The sequence below is a fragment of the Homarus americanus genome, unplaced genomic scaffold (assembly GCF_018991925.1).
Source record: "Homarus americanus isolate GMGI-L3 unplaced genomic scaffold, GMGI_Hamer_2.0 scaffold48016, whole genome shotgun sequence".
NCBI lineage: Eukaryota > Metazoa > Arthropoda > Malacostraca > Decapoda > Nephropidae > Homarus > Homarus americanus.
The window spans coordinates 2,434,231-2,460,325 of NW_024755055.1; the positions used below are offsets into that span (position 1 = coordinate 2,434,231).

General features: G+C 43.9%; 1 protein-coding gene across 2 annotated transcripts; it reads right to left on the reverse strand.

Moving 5' to 3' along the window:
- Nucleotides 1-11: 11 nt before the first annotated feature.
- Nucleotides 12-24,554, reverse strand: LOC121856216. Of its 2 annotated transcripts, XM_042351572.1 has the most exons (4): nt 23,504-24,554; nt 7,231-7,440; nt 4,092-6,554; nt 12-3,666 (listed from the first exon to the last, which is right to left on the reverse strand). In XM_042351572.1, exons 1-4 carry the CDS (start codon nt 24,552-24,554, stop codon nt 3,140-3,142), a joined length of 4,251 nt encoding a protein of 1,416 aa, XP_042207506.1. In that variant the 3' UTR covers nt 12-3,139. The 2 variants fall into 2 exon arrangements, with proteins under 2 accessions (XP_042207506.1, XP_042207507.1); XM_042351573.1 differs by lacking the exon at nt 7,231-7,440.
- Between the last annotated feature and the right edge of the window lie 1,541 nt (nt 24,555-26,095).

The window sequence follows — 26,095 nt, forward strand, 5'->3', positions numbered from 1 at the left end:
TCAAACTCACATTTTAACATTGTTCTTTAATGATATGTTAAGGCTTTCAGGGAGTAGGGAGAGAGAGGGTCAGGGAGGCAGAGGGAGAGTCAGGGAGGGTCAGGGAGGAGGGTAGATATGACGGTGTCGGTGGGGATCTGGTTATCATATATATATATATATATATTGCTAATACAAGAGTCATGTCATCAATGTCCTCATGTATAAGTTTAATCAGTATGAACCAGTCAGACTAGCGTACTGCATCTACCGTAATGAATGACCTAACGAGTCTAATAAAAAGTTTTGGGTTTTATAAATTCTCAAAACCACCAAAGAAGAATAAGTACAAAAATTATGGCATTCTAACTAATTAAGCATCATTATATATGAAAATAAAGGCTATTATATTATTATTATTCTTCTCCCACCAAAAACCCTGTACCAAGACTTCATAGATTCTAATATGGGTTGTTGTGGCGTTTGTCATATGTTTTCACGACTGTTCATTTCATCTATAATTCAGCGTGGAATCTATCGTTTTTCTTTTGTTTTCTCGACGGCATTTTCATCTTCCTGGAATCTATCGTTTTTCTTTTGTTTTCTCGACGGCATTTTCATCTTCCTGGAATCTATCGTTTTTCTTTTGTTTTCTCGACGGCATTTTCATCTTCCTGGAATCTATACTTCAGCGTGGAATCTACCGTTTTTCTTTTGTTTTCTCGACGGCATTTTCATCTTCCTGGAATCTATACTTCAGCGTGGAATCTATCGTTTTTCTTTTGTTTTCTCGACGGCATTTTCATCTTCCTGGAATCTATCGTTTTTCTTTTGTTTTCTCGACGGCATTTTCATCTTCCTGGAATCTATACTTCAGCGTGGAATCTATCGTTTTTCTTTTGTTTTCTCGACGTCATTTTCATCTTCATGGAATCTATTCTTCAGCGTGGAATCTATCGTTTTTCTTTTGTTTTCTCGACGGCATTTTCATCTTCCTGGAATCTATACTTCAGCGTGGAATCTATCGTTTTTCTTTTGTTTTCTCGACGGCATTTTCATCTTCCTGGAATCTATACTTCAGCGTGGAATCTATCTTTTTTCTTTTGTTTTCTCGACGGCATTTTCATCTTCCTGGAATCTATACTTCAGCGTGGAATCTATCGTTTTCTTTTGTTTTTCTGGACATTTCACTTCATTTCGTCTTCTTGGTTTATACTTAGTGATATCTCAACGACGATATCACATCTGCTGTCCATTTGATATCTTGACATCCTCGAATCTGTCGTTCTCATTTTGATATCTCGACGACAAGACAGTTATTTCTCTCGTGTACTCTCAAAGATATCAAATTTATCGTCTCCGAGGTGATATCTTCGTTATCATGTCCCATCTGGTACTCTGCTAGTCATATCTTTCGTTATATTAATTTCTCCACGAAAGCATTTCACTCATTGTCCTGTTTTTGATATCTTTACTTCAATAGATCTTTAACTTTATCGTTATCTTGTCTTGGGCTTGATATCTCCGTCAGATTTAGTTTTTTTCCTCATTTGTCGATATCAAGATCACATGTTTAATTTGTCAGATATCAACAGTTAATATCTTGACAACAGCAAGTATTTATCATTCATTTTGATATCAAAGAGAAGAACACATTTGAAGTCCTGATGATAACGGCGACATGTTATCTGCTGTTTTTTTTGTCTATCTTGAATATGATAACAGTACTTTCAAGATAACATATATTGTTATTTTCCCTCATGATAACCTTTCTCAGACTTTTCACACGTTTTGGTCACGATAACTTAAAGGCAATGCAATTCGTGTTATCTTTATCGGGATAACCTTTGAAACCATAATTAAGACGATAACTTCACGCTTGTTATACTTATCATGATAACTTAAAGAATACTCGTGATATCTAGTTTCAAATAAATACAGTTTCACACTTGTTATCTTACACCATGATAACTCCCTTAAGATATCACGATAAACTAGATGATATATTTACACCTTTTATCTTGCCCACTAGAACTTAAGATAGTATTTACACTTGTTATCTTACCCATGATAACTATTTATTTACACCCTTCGTCTCTCATCTCTTTAACATGATAATTTCAACAGCTGTTATCTTACATATGATATCTAAGACAGTATATTTACACCTGTTATCTTATGTGATATCTCGGACACAATCTTATCACAATTGTTATGTTGTTCATGATAACCTGAACACAATATTTCTTACTTTCAATAACTATGATAATTGTCTTACCTGTTATCATGTCTAGGATAACACAAAGTCTTCACAGGATACTTTTGCCTTGGCTGCTGTTATCCTGATCATGATAACTCAAGGTCAACATGTGTATAGGTGTTATCTTGCCTCTGGTAATAACTAAGATTACAAAGAACATCATATATCTTGACTATAACATTCTTAAATATGACACAATTACATCTGTCGCCTTGATTATAACACCTCAAGCGTGATAGTGACACGTGACACCTCGAGGACCACAGATTTATACCTTGAGAGAGAGAGAGAGAGACACAGAGAGAGAGAGAGAGAGAGAGGGGACAGAAAAACAGACAGACAACTAGACGCTATTAAAGAACTGTCGATTATTATGACAGCTGAAACACGTATGTACACCTGTCCTTTCTACAGTGAGAGACAGACGGAGTAAAGAGAGAGAGAGAGAGAGAGAGAGAGAGAAAAGAAAGATTGTCCTTCTTACATTCCATTTAAGCTGTGAGAATGAAGGAAGGTAATTGGCTACTAACACACACACCTGTTTCCTGGATACGTCTTATCCGTAAGGTCAGGGGGAGAGGGTCCAGCTAAATCCCAAAAGCTGTGAGAATGAAGTTAATCTTACAGGTATCTAGAATGATTCCTATCAGGGCTTGGCTTCACACAGGCTCTAAAAGTTTCCCCTGTTGGTGGTGATATAAGTAACGCATTTAGTATTCTCGGTGAACCTTCGATACTTCAAGATGGTAGTTGAGGGAGCGTGGAAATTACACTTTAGATTCTATTATGATTTCTAGGTGTGTTTTCGTGAACTCAGGTGACCTACGAGAGAAGGTCTGCCCAGTAATGGTATGTTAAGGGTAAAGGTCAAGTAAGGTGTATGGTGACCCTGTATTGACCTCACACCGCTGTCATGCCCCTCGTGATTTTGTTATCTCCAAAGTGTTTCATTAACCACTTGGCACCTTTGCTCCGTGGCGGTACTCTGATCACCGTCTTTACGCTGTCCTTACTCGACGCTGATGATGACGACGACGATGACGATGACGATTTCGAGGATATATTCGTGAGTCGTCGATTTTGGATAGACTGGTGTGACGCTAGTTTAAGTCCCTGTGTTAGTGGTGCGGCGGGGTTAACCTGAACACCTGTCACCCTCCCTAACACACCTCCTTTGGCGTCTTTCACCTTCAGGTTTTGCTTTTTCAGTGGTGACCTCATGACGGAAGACAAGTTGGGGAGGAAGGACTTCTTGGGTGGAAGAGGAGCAGTGGTGGGTAGTGACGTCGCCTCCCACTTGTTCTCCTGGTGGGGGTGAGACTCTGAGGTCCTGGAAGTGAGAGAACATCTGGAGGGGCTGGGTGACGCTGGCCGAGACCCACACGGGGAGGAGGTCCGTAAGGCGCCTCCCGTCGTGTAGTGTCCACCTGGTGAGAGTACAACACACTGTAATATACATCCCACAATATACCACTTTATTATCACAGGTATAAAAGGTAATTATTAGGGACGTGACCGTTCGCTGTTTTTCATTGAAAGTGTGTTTAAAATACCACGTTTTCAATGATTTTATGAGGGGATACTGTATTATGTTGTGGAAAACTATAACATGGCTGAAATGAAGTGCTAATTTAACCTAACCTATTTCTTTACTCTTCTATGTCTAGAAAACTAATCATTTATACAAGAAAATTAATAAAAGTGAAAGTAATCAGCGCACAAAACTGTGTTTAAGAACTACCCCCATAATTACCGAACAGCTGACGGCCACGTCTCGGGAAGCTAAACCCCGCCACTCACAACAAGGAGCAGTACAAGAGATGAGAGGAGGAAGTGTGGGGTGTGAACTTACTGTGTCGGGGTGTCCTGGGCGGAGTGACGTCAGGCAGGAAGTGGTGCCACGGGTTGTACACTCCGGGGCCGATGTGGCTGAGGGAGGAGGTGGAGCGTGGTAGGGGCACAGGGTGGCAGGTGAGGGGCGAGGTCTCCGAGCTAGGCAGGTAGGTCCAGGTGCCAGAGTCGAGGGAGGCGTCCCTGCTGGTGAGGGGTGGGGGTCTCAGGGGAGGGGCGTGTTGAGGGAGGTGTTGAGTTTGCCCTGGACGAGGCTGGCGTCGCTCACCGCTGATTGAAAGTTCTGGCTCACTGGAGTAATCCAGAGGAAACATACCTGGAATTCGGTCTCTTGGTAGGTCTGGAAGCTCAGGTTGACTGGAAATCCAGCCTGGTCTGCTGTAAGATAAACCGTATTCTTTGAGGCCCTCGTGAACGTTCCCGAAGTGATCATAGATGTGAGACTTAACGTAAGCTGAGTACTGCTTGAAGGTGGCGTCTTCAAGTGACTTTGGACATCTCACCTGCGCCAGGAGCACCTCAGGGTCGTAACAGAATTTTGAAGAGGGACAGTTAGGTAGGCGACTGGTCGCGGGATCTTTAGGCTTTGTGTGTTTATGAGTTTCTTCAGCACCTTTCTTGGCCTGCCAGTGATCCCAGTAAGTCTCCTTTAGGTCAAGACAACTCTCACCGAGGTAGACACTCTCGTTACTGGCTCTACCCTTAATAAGAGACTCAAGTAAGTCCATCTCTATGTAGTCTGAGACATCTGAGGCTTGTGAGAGTCTCTTTTCCAGGAAGGTGGACCCTCGTCGCGTTCTGACGGGGCCTCGCCCGTAGCCGTACACCAGCGGCCGCTTGAGTGTTTCCATGGGCTGCACGTCACAGTCGATATCTATGAAATCATCGTCGTCACCTTCCTCGTTTATTGTGGGTGTTGTGTTCTTACTTCGGCGGAGAGAATCATCAGAGTGTCCCCGGGACGCTGAGTAAACACTACCATCGTCTATCTTGTCTTCCTCTTCTTTCAGGTAGCCGCTGACCTCACCCTCTGGTGAGTCGTAATCATCTTTCTCATAATACTTCTCATCAAAGCACACACTACCGCTGCTAGCAGACAGTGGCCGTGACCCTGACGCAATCTCTTCTGTGGGGGTGTCACCACCCTCGGGATCATCATCATTATTGTCAAGAGATAACACCGTCAGATCTTCTCTTGATTCACATTCATCCTCATCGTCTGTTTTACTCTCAGGTACATCAGGATCTCTCACCTTATTGTCTGTAATATTAACAAGTGTTAACCCGTTCCCACTCACATCTTTACAGTCAACAGTTAAATCCAGAGACAATATACAAACCGAGGTTAAATTTACATTGTTTTCAGGAAATGTGTCGTCATGGATGTCTTCGTGTTGAGGAGGACTCGTCTGTGTATCCTGAAAGAGTCCTGGAGGCAGTGGAGGAAGGATGGGTGAGGTGGCTGTAGAACTTATGGTCCCAGAGCACCAGGAGGTCCTACTTGACACACCTCCTCCGAGCCAGTCCTCGGCCATCTCCTCTAGTCCTTGATCTCCAGCCAACAGCATCGAATACGACTCCAGCTTTAGATTATCCAGTGGTAAGTCTGAGTAAATCTTCTGTTTGTCACCTGTTGGAACCTGTGAACAAGCTTCCCGTTTACAGCCAACATTAGGAACCTTTGAACAAGTTACCTGTTTTGGGATAAATGTTGGAAGCTGTGAACAAGTTTCCCATTTTGGATCATCTGTTTGGAAGGGAGAACACTTGTATTGTGTGTGGTCAACGGAATCTAACAGGGTACGTGCTTCCTGTTTACATCCAACAGTTGTTACCTGTCCCCGTTCCTTCTGTTTAGAGTCAATAGTGGGTATTTGTGAAGTTGTCTCCTGTTTCGGTTCAACAGTTAGTATCTTTGAACGGGGTCTCTGTGTGGTTCCATTAACGGGGAGGCGTGAGCGTGTCTCCTGTTTCATAACGAGAGTTGGTAGATGCGACCGTGAGTCCTTTTTTAGATCAACAGATACCCCCTGTTGCTGGCCTCTCCGTTTGCGGTTAACAGTGGGCACCTGAGACCGTGTATCCTGTTTCAGACCAACGGTGGGGATCTGTGAAAGCTTCTCGTTTTTCTCTCCAACAGAAACCACTTGTGTTCGTGTCCTCTGTTTAGAGTCAACGGTAGTGGAGCCCTGAGCCTTTACCTTCTGTTTAGGGTCAATGGTAGTGGAGCCCTGAGCGCTAGCAATTAATGAACGGGTGTCTTGACTTTTACCAACACCTTGAATTCGTGTCTTCCTTTTAGAACTAACAGTAGGTACCTGATGGCGTGCTCCCTGTTTGGTGACAACAGAGGAGAGCTGATCGGGGGCATTGGTATGGGGAGGAGTCGTCGGGGAGTCGTGGGTTGGGGGGTGAAGCTGCGGTAGACTCTGGTAGTGGAAGGGCACCTGGTCCACCACCTCACCTGTGGGAACAAAACAAACACGACGTTAGTACTCTCTCTCTCTCTCTCTCGATGGTGTTAATATAAAATGAAATACAGACATTTACAAACACTACGTAAGGGGTAGAGAAATAGGTGTATGTGAACTGCCGGTGACCTTTGACCCATCACACTTCACCTTAAAATGACACATCTACGGTTCCTGTGTGTGTGTGTGTGTGTGTGTGATAGAGGCTTTTTGAATCAGGTGTGTTTATGGCTACAGGACGACTGAGTAACGACACTTTATGGTGACACATATGCTATGTCCGGTTCTTCCTCTGGCGCTATGTGTTGGGGGGTGGGGGTGTGTGGGTGTGGGGGTGTGTGTGGGTGTGTGTGTGGGTGTGTGTGTGTGGGTGGGTGTGTGGGTGTGTGTGTGGGGTGTGTGTGTGTAATAATCTAATGCTTATCTCCAGAGGATATATGCATGTGTACACTCCTCGAATATGTATGAGTGTGCCTATGTATACCGTGTATGTAGATGTTTGGTTATAGTTTTTATCGAGTCTACGTATATGGTGTGTATATGGATGATTTATATAGCCATACATGTACGTACACACACGTAGACAGTAAGTGTATGAACGTGCACACTCAGTTCCATGTACGTGCGAGAAGCCTTTGCAGACATGTGTAGGCGGGGTGCATGACTCACTGTGTGGGGGGCAGGAGGGGGTCGGTGAGGGGGGCCGGGCCTGCCTTGCACCCCAGAAGGAATCGCCCTGGTGGTTGGCGGCTGCGGGTTGGTGGCGGTAGAGGGCGGCGGCGGCGGCTGGGTGGCGGTGTTGGGAGGCGGCTGCAGTCTGTCCCGCCCACTTGTGCCTTAACCCAAGCCATCTTCCCCCCCACTCCTCCTCCCGGTCACCTGCAAGACAACACCACTACGTCACACGTCTGGCAAGATAAACGACTGTGTTTACTCTTGCTGGCTGACCAATCCTGGACGATTTCACGGACTGCTGCCACTGTTCATTATTGGCTGTTGACCTGAGGAGTAATTATCACACACACCTTTCTTAACATTACTCTATTAAGGCGGTGATGATCAACCATTAGAGTTGATAATACTATAATAACAAACAATAACAACAACAATAATACTCAGAAGGTCATCAGAGACACCAACGTCATATTAAAAGCTTGGGTTAAGAATGACCTCTGACCTCCCAAAGCGCTTCGGGTCATACTCAAAGGTCAACGAGAGTTTTACAGTCAGATTGTTGAAAAGTGTTTTAATTGTACGTGACTGGTGGCAATTAGAGGTCACAGGTCGAGTTAGTTAAGTCAGGTGTCGTGTGCTGTGACCTGCCTACACCACACACACACACACACGCTCGGGACTTTAACGTGACCTTTCCTTGTATGCAAAGTCCGGGTTATGATCTTTATCGCGAGGAACTAGACATTCATAATAGGTGTATATTTGTATGTCTGTCTGTGTTTACGTGTGTCTGTCTGTCTGTGCCCGTGTCCTGTGAGAGAGAGAGAGAGAGAGAGAGAGAGAGAGAGAGAGAGAGAGAGAGAGAGAGAGAGAGAGAGAGAGAGAGAGAGACCACCACTGAGCAAACTTCCCCATTGGTCACCTAGGCTGTCCTGACCTAGTCATCAGTGACGTCATCTTCCGTCGCACCTCAATGCCTGGAACTGACGTAATATCCGATAACATGACGTCACATCCGATCTTGCCATATCGTGATTGGTCATGTAACTGAATCATTATCTTAACGTGTTGATGTAGATGTATGTGGCGTCTCTCTCTCTCGATTTCTTAGGGAGGGAAGGTAAGGTGAGGGAGGGGGCGGGGAGAGGGGGACGTTGAAGGTCAAGGGGGTAGTACAATATCACGGTATTTAGTAGTTTAGATGGTGTGGGGGCGGTATTGGCAGTGGAAGGTGTGGGGGGCGTGTATTATTGGCAGTGTGGAAGGCGTGGGGGGCGTGTATTGGTGTGGAATATGTGGGGCGTGTATTGCAGTGTGGAAGGCGGGGGCGTGTATTGGCAGTGTGGAAGGCGTGGGGGCGTGTATTGACAGTGTGGAAGGCGTGGGGGCGTGTATTGACAGTGTGGAAGGCGTGGGGGCGTGTATAATATGAGTAATATTAGATCAAGGTGTTATTATTATTACCCTGTGTGCGTTATAATTAAGTTAATATACCTATACTGTCTTGTAAATACCTCACTCATCATCATCAATCATCATCATTCATCATCAATCATCATCATCATCACTACCACCACCACCACCACCACCATCCCTCTTCAAATCTGTGTTATAGATGAGAAACAGTCGTCTTTAGAGAGGGTCAATACCTGCTGAGACGTGACCACTTGCAAGAGTATAACACCGTCTGTCTGTCTGTACACCTGTCCTACCTGGTATAGCTTTAACCTCTGACCTCTATTACCTCAAATGTCTCTTTAACCTCTACAGTGATATATTCCTTTAAATTGGATGTTGGATTACGTTAATATTATCTACTGTTTCGTTGTGTTGATGTTTCTTCAGACGATTTAATCACAATAGTGAGGTCTCGGTGTAGGGGGTTGAGGTGGGGTGGTGGTAGAGGGTCGTCAAGGTGAAGGGGTTAAGGTGGGGTGGTGGTAGTGGGTCGTCTAGGTGAAGGGGTTAAGGTGGGGTGGTGGTAGGGGGTCGTCTAGGTGCAGGGGTTAAGGTGGGGTGGGGAGCTGGGGAGGGGGGATCGTCCAGGTGCAGGGGTTAGGGTGGGGTGGGGAGGGGGGATCGTCCAGGTGTGTTGTCTGGCTGAAGGCGCCCAGCTGACGGCCAACCCACCACAGAAATTCGGTATTGTCATGACATCCAGATTATCACGACACGGATATAGTCTCTTTATCTAGACTGGTATTTTATAATGGACATGTTAAAGCTTGGAGGAAGGGGTGTAGAGTGGTAATGGGGAGAGGGAGGTCACGTAAGTTATACCCAGGGCATTGGTTACCCTTATCTTATGAACACTCACTCAACTCACACACAAACTAAAGGCAACAATACTATCAGATGTTACTATTACGTCGATATTCCCTAAAAGTTTATATATAACCTAATTACTTTATAAATACTTTCAGAGAGGACATATGGCTTATTATATCGCCGTAAAACGTGAATTGGTTCCCTATTTATCGCCACAAATAGAGAAAAATATACCAATTCCATCTCAACTTTATCTCCATCAACTTGTAAATACTGTCTCATAAATTTACATAGACAGTGATGGTAAATTATAAGGTATCACGTGTGTTAACTTCTTGTGACGGCTGTGCGTGAGGTGCAGGCCCCCACCTGGCTGGCGCCGCGGGGTTGAGTCGAGACATTAATGTTTCAGGCGAGAGGGAGGGTTAAGGCGACACACTGCCGCAGAGCAACACGTACATATATCTTTCTTCAGAGTTCAGATACCCATGAATAGTGCGTTCCCCATTAGTTTCATGTGTAGGTATGTGAGGTTAAGTTAGTTTAGGTCCTAACATCCTCTTGTTCGTTTGATTCATTGGCCCTCTCAATCCCGGGTTAATACGGCCATAGCAAAGTTGTTTATCGTTAGTATTGTTGACTCGACCTGTGGCATTGCTCTAGCTGCTCTCATCAGGTTTGCTCTAAAGATGTGATTCTGACGTAAATTATAGAAATGTTTCATCGTCTTCGTGTTAGATATTGAAAGAGACAAAACCAGTGTGGTGTAGTGTGTGTGTGTGTGTGTGTGTGTGTGTGTGTGTGTGTGGTGTAGTGTGTGTGTGTGTGAAGTGGCTGCGTGACTCCTCTACACAATTCATCCCAACAGCTGGACTTGTCTAACATTAATGAATAAATTATCCTTCCCCCTCCCTCCCCACAGGAGGACCATCGTGGCACGATTTGACCTCTGACCCGAGCTGAGGTCAGAGGCAGAATATTGGGGTGTTGTTAAATCGAGTTGAACCGGACACCCATCCCGGATTTACAGGTTCTTGGGAAATATTCAGGTAGTAATACACTATAATATTCAACCCCTTGATGCCTCAAATATCACCTCCAGGATCTTTAATTTATTCTAATATTAAGTATATACAATATTCATACAATATACTGTATTATAAAACAGAGGAATACAATATAGATAAGGTTTAAGACAGATAAAAATGGAAAAGCTTAACGAGTATAGATGTCAAAGCTCCCAGCCTTGTGTGTGTGTGTGTGTGTGTGTGTGTGTGGTGAGTGATAGGATGACATGAGACGTGTGAGTGGCATGTAATTTTCGCTTCACCTGTTGGTCTCGTCCACACACACACCACTTCGCTTAACCCCGACCCTTAGTTACAATGCTCTACCTAACTCTCGCTTAATCCGACTCTTGTACCATACTAACCCCCTTATTTCGGACTCTTATTAACCCTCCCTCCCCCACCTTAAAAAAATAATTTAACCCAGATTATTACCGAATGAAAATGGTGGAGGGGAATTATCATTTTATTTTTCGTGTTAGTGTGAAATAAAATTAATATTCAGTGTGCGCGCGCGCGCGCGCGCGTGTGTGTGTGTGTGTGTGTGTGTGTGTGTGTGTGTGTGTATTTTTCCACATTTAGCCAACCCTCTCTATAACGGACTTTCTTCCATATAATCCGCTAAATAGAGGTGCCACTGGGCTTACATATATTTCGAGGGGTTATTTCTACACTGTGAGGAATAATCTATCTCTTTTTTTAAATTGCAACACAGAAACTAATGGAAAAAGCTTACTAACACCAACTGTTTCCACCACACTAATTGTCACACTGTGTTCCAGGGTTAAAATATAACTTAACCTAAACTAACCTAATTTAACCTAATCTAATATAGCATAACCTAACCTGATCTAGAAATAATAAGCTAGAATGATAAGGAAAATTAGAGGATAAAGAGTGAGGCAGACTACAGACAGACAGACAGACAGACAGACAGACAGACAGACAGATCATGGATAATATATAAATAATCCTAAAATAAATATAATAATAAAAAATAAAACCACCATTTGCCCTTAGAGACACACAGCCATCAGAGTAGTGAGGAAATGTCGTCTGCTTGACCATTTTAACTTGTGTGTCTAAAATACTGATAGAGATTTGAATTCTCTATAACCTTATCTACACCACACCCTTCATAAATAACAAATTAATAACAGCCAGTGATAATGAACAAATAACTGCCAGTGAATGAACCAAATTCCTCACTGTAAAAAAAAAACTGAAAATATACTAGGGAAAAAATATACTAGGGGAAAAAATATACTAGGGAAAAAATATACTAGGGAAAAAATATACTAGGGAAAAAATATACTAGGGAAAAAACACCTATTAATATTTTTTTTTTCATTTTTTTCCTCAAACGAAGGAAAATTTATGAGGAAAAATCTCTCCCACGTATACCAGAGATTTTCCTCACTTTGCCTCACATGGAGATAAAAATTAACAATATTTATCTCTCGGTCTCCACACACAGAGGCTGGGTGTGTGGATTATGTAACTCTATATTAATTTGTATTAATTTTATATCTTTTTTTTTCTGTTGTGATAGATGTGTTTTATGGTGTTTATCTTTCTTGTATTTATTTTGTCTTGGTTTTTTTTTTTTTGCATTATTTATTCATTTGGTATTTTTATCTTATTTAATTTGTCTTTATATTATTCATTTATTTATTCTTGCGTTTCTGTCTCATTTGATTCAATTTTGTGTTTTTCTACCTTATTCGTTTTGCGTTTTTTTTTCATTTATTTATTAATTTTTTTTAACTTTATTCATTACTTATCCTTGTCTTTCTCTACCTTATTCATCCATTCATCCATTTCTCTACCTTATTCATCCATTCATCCATTTCTCTACCTTATTCATCCATTCATCCATTTCTCTACATGAATATATCTCATTATTTTTTTTACCCATTATAAAAATCCTACCACGTAAAAAATATCGAAAATTAATAATAGAAAAATAAAAATCATAATTATTCTCTAAATGTTTCGTCGGGTTGTGTAAATTATACTCATATATTGTGTTATTCGAAGGTCCAATTGGCCATTAAGAACGAACTAAATGGCGTTTATTTAATGGGTTTCACAGCACTTTGATACAAATTACCAATACTTGATATTAACACAGCCTGATGACCTGGATGTTGTTGTTATTGTTGTTGTACCCCCTTTATATTCGTGGGTAGGCTGGCCATGGCCCTCCTTCACCCCTTTACCGCTACCACACACTCCCACCACACCCCCACCCTAGCCCCCCACCACACACCCCCACTACACCACCACACACCCCCACTGCACCCCTACCCCACCACACACTTCACTGCAATTTCACCCCACCACACACACCACCTCACTACACTACCACACACCTCCACCATACCCCCACCCCCACCACAGCCCTCCCACACACCTCCACTACACCCTCCACCCCACACGTCACACCGCCCACCTGTTTCCTCCCCCACACTCCTCCGGTAAATCGCTGCCATTAATGCCATCCTCTCCGCCTAGTGTGTGTCACGTCGGGTGCTTACTAGGTGGGTGTGTGATCTCTCTCTCTATCTCTTTCTCTCTCTCTCTATCTCTTTCTCTCTTTCTCTCTCTCTCTTTCTCTCTTTCATTTTCCTAACCTAACCTAACTTGGCCTCGTTTAGGGCTTATTGGAGCCCCACTCTTAAGCATGGTGGAGGGAAGAAGGGAGGTGTGGTGGAGGGAGGAGACGTGGTGGAGGAAGAAGGAGGATTCGTGAAATGGAGATAAATGTTATGAGGTGGTAGTTGTGGTGGTGGAGAAGGAGTGTGGAAACAGAGGAGGGAGGGAGGGAGGAAGGAAGGCGATGGAAGCACGCGCACGCCCAGTACCGCCCACGTCCGACACACGCCTTAAAGCAGACCTCACACGCAGTCTCTTGTAAACTGACAGAAAATCGAAAATGAAAACGATGACAAAGCAGGCCAGAGATTATGAGGAACTTTGTTGATGTTATGAGGATGTGAGGGTGGGGGTGTGTGGTGGAAGTGTGGTGGGGTTGTGAGGTGGAAGTTGTGGTGAGGTGGTGGGGTACGTGGTGGAGGTGAGGTGATAGGGTAAGTGGTGATGGGAAGATGAGGTGATAGGATAATTAGAGTGTGAGGTGGGGTGAGTGAAATTTGAGTGAAGTGATGGGGTACGTGGTGGAGGTGAGAATGTTTCGTTACGTGGTGGAGGTGAGATGGGGTGATAGGATGTGGTGGGGGTGAGGTGGGGGGGTGGTGGTGAGAGGATGTGAGGTGGAGGTGAGGGTGTACTGCGTGTGTACCAATACCTCACTTCTCCACCACTTTGTTCCTGTGTGTGGGTCGGGGCCATCCATGACTCAGCTGTGTTTTTGAGTCGATAAGTTTGCTGTTGGCGCCCACCCTCCACCTACCCGCCCATCTCGGAGGCCAGTGGGCGGCCCTACACCCCCCCCACCCACTTCAGGTTTTCAATACACTTGATGCAGTGTCGTATGAGATGGTATATATGGCGTCTTATGATGTGGCAGGTGGTGTGGCAGGTGATGTGGCAGGTGGTGTATCGACATGGTGTGGCAGGTGGTGTGTCGACATGGTGTGGCAGGTGACAGTGTTCCGTAAATACCCCGCAGAACTAATGATACATCTCCTTAAGTAAGTTATATTCTCTGCCTCTCCCTCACACCTCACCCAGGATGCAGAAGAGAGAGAGCCCATCTAGTTAAGATAATATCACACGGGGATTATAGCCTCCACTTCCCCCAGCTTATTTCACCTGATGATTAAACACCCTAATGCTACCTGGAGGGGTTAGGTTAGGTTAGGTTAGGTCAGGTGAAAATCGTCGTACAAACGGAAGACGCAGTAGTGAGGGGAATAGTGGGGGTGGGGGTGAGAGGAAGGAGGGAGGGTACAGGGGGGTGAGGAAGGGAAGAGAGAGGACGGGTGAGGGGATGTCAGGAGGCAGGTACAGTAAGTAATGAGGAGGAAAGAGGGGGAGGGGGGAGACAGGTAAACATGAGGCAGGTAGCAGCACTACAGGAGACTACCTGGCGGGGAGGAGGAGGGGGGAGGCGCCACAGTGTCGCTCACCGGAATAACTCCACAATAATTGATTAAACTCCGACTCCCACCGTCTTATTTTGAGCACCTGCCTATACACCTGTACCTCTAGTGTGTTATTCTAAACCTGTTTCTCATTATAACACAAAAACCTAACCTAACCTGATGAAACCTAAGCTGTTCTAACCTGATATAACGTAACCTTTTTGACCTAATCTTTCCTTACCTAACCTAACTTACTGTAGGTTAGGGGGCAGACAACACCCGCTGCGTTATGTATTCTGTAGCGAGGGTTTTAATACATCTGGGGAGGTACCTTTCTACCTCTGCCTTATATACAGTTTCTCCACGTTAAGTCCTGTGTATTCAACCTCACATTGCGATGATAAACACTGTATGTACATAATATCAAAGCAAAAATACACCGCATACTATTATATACGTTTATATATACACAGTTGATTGGGGTGTATACAGACGTAGTACAGTAGCTAAAACAACTATCTATGTATACTTTGTGGGAAACAATATGAGACCATGGACGATAAATTTTGGTATATGAAGGCTGTCACTAGTCACATGTAAAATTTCTGAGCATATCGACCCCCACCTGCATAGATAGTTGTTTTAGTTACTGTTCATAGTCGAGTCATTTCTAGACGTATCGATCGGTCACTGTGTATGACTGATTATGAGTGAGTCGGCAGTAATGATGAGAAACAAGACAACATAACACGGAATTACGAAGGCAATAACGCTCGTAATGAGACTCAACAACACGTAATAATACTTCCCAGAGGAATAATAACATACAATTAGTCTTCCCTTTTTGCCAGACTGTGTTCTCCTAATGTTGTATTGTCGTTGATATTCTGCGTAGGGAGTCTACTTCTTCTTCGCCTCCTGCTGTGTGTTCCTGGAATTTGGTTCACCTTCGTTACCAAGGAAACTGTTTACACTATACGACTTTGGATCACCTGATGATTAGACGCCCCAGCTTATTTTACTTGAAGATTAGACACCCCTGCTTATTTTACTTGAAGATTAGACTCCCCAGCTTATTTCACCTAGAGATTAGATAAGGCATAATCACACAATAAATTGATAGGCTTTTGTTATGAATGCCGACCACGAAATAATAAGTGACATGATATCAGCTGATCTCGATGTAAACAGCCAATAAGTAGCGAGAGGTGTCGTGTGGGTGCTACCATTAGCGTAAAGAGAACTGTGAGGAGGATAAGCTGTGCTAAAGAAAGCTTAGCTGGGATTTACTAAGCTTAGATTCTCACAAGTCCGCAAGATAAATTTTCCTTGTAAGCGGAGGTTGTAGGAAGTCATCTAGTTACCGAATTTGCTCTTAACTCAAAAGTAAGTTCGGTAAATTTTCCTCCTAAGTGGAGATGCTGTGGGAATCTAACCAGCGGATTTACCGGACTCTGATTCTCAAAGGAACATACGATAGTTTTGTATCTTAAGTGGTGTGTGTGTATGTGTGTCTGTATCCCGTCAGCAGAGACAGAAATAGCAGCCGTTCAGCCGTCCATCCGTCCAAGTATTTTTCCGAATGCGATGACTCAAAAAGACTTTAATGGATTTTGGGGGAAGACTTGGTGGTCAGGGTGGCCACACGTCGTGAAATCGGGGAAGATTCAGGGAATTTATTTTTACCAGCAGTCAGGGAATTAATTTTTTTACTAGGAAGAGTCAGGGAATTTTTTGCTAAATATTCCAAAATCAGGAAAAAGTCGGGGGAAATAAATAAGTGTTTGTAATGAGAAAATAATTGACCTAAACTAACCAAAAATTAACCCAACCAAACAATCTAACCAAACTTAACCCAACCTAACCAAACTTAACCCAACCTGACCTAACCAAACTTAACCTGACCTCGAATAAACACATGAATCATTCTTAACAAACACTCACACGTCACTCTGATATTAAGCTTCCCATCAGTCTTATAAAAAAGCCCTTCAAAAGACCCCTGAACTCCCCCAAAAGACCCCCCAAAAAGACCCCCCCCCCAAAAAAAAAGACCCCAAATACTTTCTATACTGTTAACAAAAGCTGTATTTATTGCTCAACAACTAAACCCCAGCTTTTATTTATCATTTATTTGTATATATATATCTATATTAATTTTACCGTTGTTCTGATTGGTTATTGAAAATTCTGTTCTTTTTCCAGCTTGTGTCAAAAACTTGTTCAATTTCACCAGTTTAATTTAATTTTTCAACAATCAGCCGAGTATTTTATTTCGATGTTGTGTTGAAAAGTTAGAAATTTCTAGCCGTGTCCTCTCTCTCTCTCTCTCTCTCTCTCTCTCTCTCTCTCTAACAGTGAGTGTATTACCCTAAGTAGACACGAGGTTGAATCTCAAGTGCCTCTACAATGGCTGGACACATTAGGGTGACGCTTTCCCTGGACTTCTACGACCGTGTGTGTGTGTGTGTGTGTGTGTGTGTAAACTCTCTTAATTTCACACACACAAACCTCTCTCTCTCTCTCTCTCTCTCACTTAACAAATCCTTTCCTCCTTTTTCAGTGAGGAGGAGCACTTCAGTTGAGTAGACTCTATTGTTGACCGAGTGTGTGTAGGTAAGAGTGCCTTGTTTTTAAGAGTGGTCACTTTTAACTGTGTGTGTGTGTGGGGGTGTGTAAGGAGGGTTGGATGGCTGTTATTTCGGTTTTTTCTTCAGCCTGTAGGAGTAGAAGAAGAAGGAGGAGGAGGAGGCGAGCGTTACCCTACAGCAGTCCATTGTTGTCACCAGCTGTTGAGTCTACCTTCCATATATACCGCCATCTCATTGTGTTATCTTGTTATTATGGTTATTTGTTGTTGTTGGGGACCGGGATATTAATCGATTTACGGATCGTGTTCTTGGGTAATGGTTAACCAGTGCAGTTGGCGAGTTGTCCGGTCTACTCGGACTGTTCATTGACACTGGGTCATGGAGGTAATTAACTCAAGGTGTGGTGGTTGTGTTGACGACAGCTTCTACACCTTAAACAAATTCACGCCTGGTCCTAGGGCCTGCAATGTCCTGAAGTAGCTGATGGCGTCCTAAAGTCAGAATGATGTCCTAAAATTGGTCCTAATATATTATTGGTGTCCTGAATATTGGATGTCCCCTTCCCCTTAAAAAATGAATGTGGGGTGTGCTTTTCATCGTTCCCGGGCCCTTTACACAAGAGCCAGTGGCCTAAAGGTGTAGTCCTCATTAGAGACTCAAGCCTCCTCTCTCTCTCTCTCTCTCTCTCTCTCTCTCTCTCTCTCTCTCTCTCCAATATCACTCAATAAACTATCTGTACTCCGGGTGATCGATGAATTCCATAATGAACACTGTGACTCCTGTTGTCTCTGTAGGGTTGTCAGAAGCCTTCGTCCTTTGTGTCATATTGTTTAACATAAATTTTGTAAAGATATATATTTTTGGTGGCACATTCATATAGATCTTTAGTAGGAACCCCAGAGAATGTTACCTCAGTTATGTTCCTCTCAGGGGGATTTCTTGGGGGAGGATTTTGAGATTGGAGATTTCTTGGGGGAGGATTGGGGTCTCAGGGGGGTTTCTTGGGGAGGATTGGGGTCTCTCTTGGGGAGGATTGGGGTCTCAGGGGGATTTCTTGGGGGAGGATTGGGGTCTCGGGATTTCTTGGGGATTGGGGTCTCAGGGGATTTCTTGGGGGAGGATTTGTGTCTCAGGGGGATTCTTGGGGGAAGGTGTTTGGGATCTTTGTCTTAATAAACAATCATCCCTAATGACTCAGGTAAACACTAATGACTCAGGTAATTACTCAGGTAAACACTAATGACTCAGGTAATTACTCAGGTAAACACTAATGACTCAGGTAATTACTCAGGTAAACACTAATGACTCAGGTAAATACTCAGGTAAACATTAATGACTCAGGTAAACACTAATGACTCGGGTAAATACTCGGGTAAACATTAATGACTCAGGTAAACACTAATTACTCAGGTAAACACTAATGACTCAGGTAAATACTAATGACTCAGGTAAACACTAATGACTCAGGTAAGGGTTGAGTGTATTAAGCCCTGAATTCTTTATACCTATGACCTCTTCAACACATAACTTGGTATGAAATTTTTCGAGCGTTTTTTTCCCTCAATAAAAAAATTCTTCAACTCTGGGTCATAAATATTAATGTTGAAGTATAATTAAATAGACTCGGTGTGATTCTATAGTCTTGATTGGCGATGGTGCGTCTGGCGTTGCTGAATGAAATGAGATAATATTCAGTGTGGTTTAAGTCTCAGTTCTCGCCTAGACACTGGAGTCAATATTAATGCCATGGCTTGTGTGTGTGTGTGTGTGTGTGTGTGTGTGTGTAGGTTAAGTCAGGTCATAGGTTGTTAGGCACGACCTTTCCCTCTACCTATTGTCACCTGCCGTAGTGAATGAAATCCCATTGACCTAGAAACACGAATCCCCCATCCCATCTCCCTCCCCCATGGCCAAGATGGGAGAGAGAGTGTGACGGGAGTTAACCTTAACCCATTTCAATATCATTAACTGGGGCTCGAACCCTGAACATTCAAATCCAAGGCCAGAAGACGTACCACTCGGCCAAGGGGTCAGGTTTAAAGCTCATCTCTTCGTCGAGGTGAGGTGAGGTGAGGTGCTGTTGAATTGAAGTGAATGTGAGGGTACTGGTAGGATGGTTCAGTGGGTCGAAGATTAACCTCTTTAGTACGATGACTTAACCCCTTGAGTACGAGGACTTAACCTTTTGAGTACGATGATTTAACCCATGAGGATAATAACTTAACCCCTTGAGTACAATGATTTAACCCCTTGAGTACGATGATTTAACCCCTTGAGTACAATGATTTAACCCCTTGAGTACGATAACTTAACCCCTTGAGTACAATGATTTAACCCCTTGAGTACGATGATTTAACCCCTTGAGGACGATGATTTAACCCCTTGAGTGCGATAACTTAACCCCTTGACTACAATAGCTTAACCCCTTGAGTACGATGACTTAACCCCTTGAGTACGATGATTTAACCCCTTGATTACGATTACTTAAACCCATAACTACGACGACTTAACCCCTATATCGCTCTTGTTTACGATCTCTTGTGGCTCAGGAGGGACATGGGCTACTGTAAGACCTCAAACTATTGGCAGAGTAGTTAACCCCTATTCTTAGAGAGTCGCGGGGTTAAGATTTTTCAAGGATTATCTTTTTGGTCCGGTTAAGAATATTTGGTCTATCTTCGTGGGGGTATCGTTGTGTGTCCTGGGGAAGAAAACGATGGTGGCATCAACTCTAAATACCGTCGATAATATCCTCCATTCTCCTCCTCGTCAGGGTCATTGGTAGAGGGGATCGCCTCACATGTCATCGGCCATCTTCAGTTAGGGTACAATGGTCCTTACAGCCCTGGTCCACGTCGACAGTCATTCTGAAGTACAGTAAATGTGACAGTAATACGAGGTCTTGAGAACGCTTTCATCTTGATCAAACTGTTAGACTAAGCTTCCTCAGCTTTCTGTCCTTCGTCTCAGCTGGGTTTCACACTGATCCACAACTAGTGTTCGAGAAAGGATGAAGTCATTTGTGTGGAAGGCGTCCATTACGAGACCTCGCTCGCTCCAATCCTTTTTCACTTAGCGATGGCGAAAGTTACTGACAGTTTTTTTTCCCTTGAACTCCACATCTGGTTCTTAAACGATGGCGCGTTGTTAAGTATGATAGAGTGTTAACTGGGGAGCTCCACCGGGCGAAGAGGAAGGAAGTAACACAAAGTCTCTCTCAGTTCATTACAGACTGAGTGAAAGTTATCTCGCCGGGAATCATAACCGGTGAACTTCTCAAGACAATGTTCACATAAGCTGTGAACTACTTAAACAACACTCAACCAATTATCAACAGAGACGTCCAAAACATCAGAGTTATGGTGGGGTTACTTCGCACCAGGTTCACCAAGGGATCGAGCCGGTGGGATACAATAACAACCCAAAGAGTCAGACCAGCGCCCCCAGTGAGAGGATTATTTAACCTTTGATTGAACTGAGTACTGCGAGAGGCCGCCCCCCCCCAAGCCGTGAGTGTTGGAGACTTACTAGTACCCATCCCAGACTCTCCCTGAGGTCCACGTCACTCCATGATGGTATAACCTTCTCCCTTCCCAACCTTCTCTACACAGAATATAAACGAATCTACAGTACCGTGGTGTTCAGAGTTCCCAGGCCTTCAGGTGTGGTATCTTTGGGGGCGAGGACGAGAGGCTAGGGGCGAGGACGAGAGGCGAGGGGCGAGGACGAGAGACGAGGGCGGAGGGTTGAAGCTTACCTACAAGACTCAACCAACTAAACATCTTCATTAATAGACGCCACACCACACATCCCAGGGTAAAGAGAACCTCACTTTATATTTCCTGATAACTAACAAACACTCATAAAGGGACATACTACCGATATTACCGCCACCAGGTGAGAAAATCCACCTCAGACTGTATAGCCTCAAGGACTCCCGGGGGGAATAAATACACTGTAATGCTCTTATGACTATTGCTTCTCTTCAGTTGACTCGGTGACTCTTGGCTCCTGTGGTGATATTATAATGAACTCTTGACTCTTAGTGTATTCTTTAGTCACGTCATCTCCTTCCTCCCTCTCGTGTTATCACCAGGAGGAAGAGTCTTGTCTACCATCATATGATCAAGACTCCATGTTTCCTCTCCTCATTTCACGTATTGATTTCAAGCGGTATCTCTTCTAAACGTCTTCAGGCCCGATAGAATATGCTCCTACTTTTACCCGCTTGCTTTCACCTGCTTGCTTTCACATATAAACTGGTATTGTGTGAAGATGTTATCCGGGCCGAGAAAATATATTCATGTTTTCGTTTTCTTTTTGCTTTCATTTGTTTGCTTTCACGTGTTTGTTTGTAAACTTTCTCCGGAGTGTCTAATGGGCCTAGAAAATTTGCTTTGTTTTCGTTTGTTTGCTTTTAATTATCTGTCTTCTCCTGTTTGTCATCGTAACTGAATTTATCGTGTTTTATGTGCCTTTGCTTTTACTAGTTGTATGTATGTATAGGTATTTGATATGTTAGATTGATATATTAACATTTATTCGGTAATATTGTCATACGGGTTAATTTGATTCATTATGTATATAGCTAATGTTTGTATACAAATTCTCAGCCCGTGTAAACAACTATAACATAAATTCGGGACCAATTGTATTGAAATTTGGTGTATATTTGCCTTAGATTTTTTTTCGTTCACCTATTGTGATTCCAGCCCGTGATCGTCTTTTGTTTTTGGACCAATCGTATTGAAATTTGGTTTATAAGTGATTTGATTTGATTCATTCGTCTATTGCGATTCCAGCCCGTGATCGTCTTTTGTTTTTGGACCAATCGTATTGAAATTTGGTTTATAAGTGATTTGATTTGATTCATTCGTCTATTGTGATTCCAGCCCGTGATCGTCTTTTGTTTTAGACTAATCATATTGAAATTTGGTTTATAAGTGATTGGATTTGATTCATTCGTCTATTGCGATTCCAGCCCGTGATCGTCTTTTGTTTTGGACTAATCATATTGAGATTTAATGTATAAATGATTTGATTTTGTTTTGTTCGTCTATTATAATACAAGCTCGTGATCTTCTTGTTTTTATCAGTTTACTAGGCGTTCTCGGGAGGGGGGGATCGTCATGTTTATTATCTCTCATAAGAGCCCTCTTTCTCAAAACTCCTATAAAACATTAACTGCCTCATTTCTCCTTATTATCATTAATATTTATCAAATTTTATCCCTAATTGAATCCTGTGTGACAAGTTATTACACAAACAAAGCGGCAGAGTTTGGAATTTGTATACTAGTGTTTCAGTGAAGGTGACAAGATGAAAATGTCAAAGGCTATCGTAATATGCTGCCGTGTAACCTCATTTAACGGACCGCTATTTAATGTATAGAGTCCGTTAAATAGAGGTTTTAAATCTAACAGGCCCTCGATATAACGGACTTCTCCATATATTCCGTTAATTGGAGGTTTTACACAACGGGTCCTACATAACGGATTTTCCTCTATATAGTCCGTTATTTGGAAGTTTCACAGCTAATGAACACTCGATCTAACGGACACCCTTCTCCAGATCGTCCGTTATTTGGAGGATTTATTTTTACGTCTTATTCTTTTTTTTTTAGACCAAATCTAGAATACGACTGGACAAAAGTACTCAATGACAACCTCTCTCTCTCTCTCTCTCTCTCTCTCTCTCTCTCTCTCTCTCATTATGGTCCACCTAATCATTGTCAACACTGCCCACACACACGCCAGAGATTCCTACCTTGATGAAAACTCGAAGACGCGAAGTAATTACGAAAGAGAACCATTAAAGAAGAGAAGATAAATAGAGAACTGATAAGAGGGGAGGAAGAGATAGACAAAGATAAGAGATAATGTGTGTGTGTTGATATTAGGAGTTAGTGAAGTATAGAGGGTGATTAAAGTACCGTATGGAATTACTGGGAGGAAGGGAGATAGTGAATGAATGTTAAAGTGGAAGAGGGTTGATAAACGTGTAATAAGTGGAATATAAAACAGAATGACTGGAAAGAAGGTAAATTTGATACACATTATGGAAGGGGGAATTGATGATGGAATGATAAAATAGGAAATGATAGAGAATTATTAAAGTAGAATAAAGGCGACAATAACGAAAGTATTTACAAAAAGAAAGCGAATAACGACTAAATATAATGACAAAAAAACTCAAAAAAGGCATCAGCTGTTTTTATTTATGCGATGTAAACAATGCCCCTCTTCCCTCCCCCCCCCCCACCCCCCCAGGACGTCTGAGCTCTAATACTAACCTGGTGTACTGTAGTGGGTGTTGGCATCTTGAGAGCGGGTGTACTTGGTGCTGGTCTTCTGGTGTCTGGTGTACTCGGGCTGGGTGTAATGGATCTGTGTTGAGGGTGTCGACTGTAGGGTGCTGGTGGGTCCCTGGGTCGTAGGGAGGGGGTATTGAACTGGTCTACTGGAGGGGTTGTGTACTCCTGAGGGTGTTTTATGGTGGTGGGCGTGGCCAGCAGTATGTTCCACAAGACCCACTTTCTCTAAGGAGCCCATAGTGTGCTGGTATAGTAAGGAGTCCCTCTTGTGGACGCTCGGGGACATGGCTGGGGATCCTTCCTCGTCGCTCTTAAGGGAAAGTTGTGGTGTAGAGGGGGAAGGTGGGTCTTCGTCAGGGTGTTGGTGGGAGCGTAAAGAGGGACTGGGCGAGATTAAAGGTGACACACAGGACCATGAGTCAGTGCTACACCCTGACCAAAGTTCCTCCTCTTCCCTCCGCGAGTCTCTCCAGTGTTTACTACTACCCCTCGATGTTCTACTCTCATTATCTGAAGAATAAGGACTTGGGTCTCGGCTGCGCGCACCTTCGCCGCTCACTGAACTTAAACTTGGACTGGCCAAAGGTCTGGATATCTTAGCCTTATGTATACTGACGGGACTTTCCGGGCCGTCCGGATGTTTATATGTTCTTTTGTTATCACACGTCATTCCCTGACGCGTTGTAGTGGGGCTGTCTGCCTTACTTTTATTTTCCTTGTCTTTTTTACGGCCAAAAGTTGGCAGTTTGGTGCGAAACCTCTTCTTCTCCTTCTCTGGGTTTGGTTGTTGTTTATTTGGGTTGCCTGGCAGTTTTTCCTCGTTTGAGTCAACATCTGAGAACTCAAAAATATTGAAGTCAGGCGCTCGTTTTATTGTGTTGTATTTCCATGAGTCAGAGAGCCAGACGGTGGTGTGGGGTGAGTCACAGGGAGGATGGCAGGTGCCAGGCTCCGTGACGTCAACACCTCCGGGCAGCCCCGCGGCGGCCTCCTCCTCATTAGGACTCGCTCTCAAGTTCTCGTAAATCATCTCCTCATTTTGGGTTTGCCAAGTTGGGGAAAAGTTTTGGTATATGGGAATATTTGGGGTGATGGGGTGAGAAGGGTAGCCTTTGAAGGTGGTGGTGGTGGTGCGCAGTGGGGTCTCTTCAGGCGACAGATTCTGCTTCAGTAGCCTAGGTGGGTGGAAGAGGAACTTTTATTCTTCTTTGCCAGGTGAAAATATCAAACATAAAGCTTTTTATCAAGGCATTCCTATAGCTCTAGGGTTCAGCAAAAATTAGTTGTATTCTTTATAGTGGGGCGTAATATTTACCTTCTCTGGTTAGAGGAGTTCATATCAATGATCCTGTGATTTATCACGTTGTTTCTTGGTAGTGGTATTGGCCCCTTGACTCTGTGTGAGTCCCGGGTTGTCCCGCTCACTGCTTGTTGTTGTTTATCCTGGGGTGACGTAGGCGAGGTGCGCACGGCCGGGAGGTGCTTGCTGGGCCGCCCGTTACCCGTCGTATTTTTCTGGTGTGTGGAGGTGCTGAGGGGGATCCTGTGCAGCGTGGGGGTGGGGGAACGGTTTGATCTGAGGGGCCTGGTGCCCACGTACCTGCCAGACTCTGTGGTAGCTAGTGCCAGGGTCGTCCTCGAGGCGTGGTCGCTCTTGTTGTCGTCGCAAGACTTTGCCGATGTTCCTTTGTTCTTGCTTGTCCTCGAGTGTGGTCGAGGGATCCCCGACTGGTCATTTTTGGCCGCCGTCAGCTTGTCGACGGAGGCTGGCTCTTGTGTGTCCTTGGGCTGCGTGGTGACGGTGGAGGAGGTGTCGAAGCAGCTGGGAGTCCTGGGGCCGCGCCTGAAGCGGCCGACCCCTGCTGTAGGCACCATCACCCCACACGGACACACCACCATGCTTAACACCGTCCTAACACACACTACAGGTCTCTCGGGTAAAGCTTCAGTGACTAGAGCTTCCACTATTTTTCGCTGACTTTAACTTCAAGCCATGAAAAATACATTGGTTAAATCACACGAGAAGGTTGTTACTTGATCGCGGTACAGTGTGCCAACCGTGTAGCGAGGCAGAGCGATACTGAGTAGGCACCTCGGAGGGAGTAAGTTTATATGCGGGTGAGCTCTCTGGAATCACGTGGACTGGACGCCAGAACGCAGACTCAGTTGGGACTGCCGCGGCCTGACCGAGACAACTAGACTACATTATGACTCATCCCACCTCAGTGTTTTAGAGGACTATCTCTCGATGAGTGTGACCCATCAACACCTACATCGGTGAACTAATGACCCAGTGAAGGATTGAGGCTACAGAGAGCGTCATAACGAAGGAGAAGGTTTATCTGGTGAAGACGTCTGGGGCGGGAGGCAGGGCGGCTCTGGGTCGATAGCGGCACTGGGAATAGAATGATGTCATCACTGGGAATCCCCGACCTTCCAGATGCGTTGTTCAATTCCTGGAATTCCTGCAGCATCTCACCTATATCAATTTAGCTTATGGTCTTAATTATATCAAGTATTATCCCGTCACCATCACCTCAGGCGGAATACAACATTGTGATTGTTCTACAC

Excerpts from the sequence above, each read along its gene's own strand:
- LOC121856216 (XM_042351572.1), bottom strand. The coding sequence starts at position 24,554 with ATGATTTACGAGAACTTGAGAGCGAGTCCTAATGAGGAGGAGGCCGCC. Across the intron at positions 7,441-23,503 it reads CACCCACTACAGTACACCAG|GTGACCGGGAGGAGGAGTGG; the intron begins GTTAGTATTAGA and ends GTTGTCTTGCAG. Across the intron at positions 6,555-7,230 it reads CCCCTCCTGCCCCCCACACA|GTGAGGTGGTGGACCAGGTG; the intron begins GTGAGTCATGCA and ends TTGTTCCCACAG.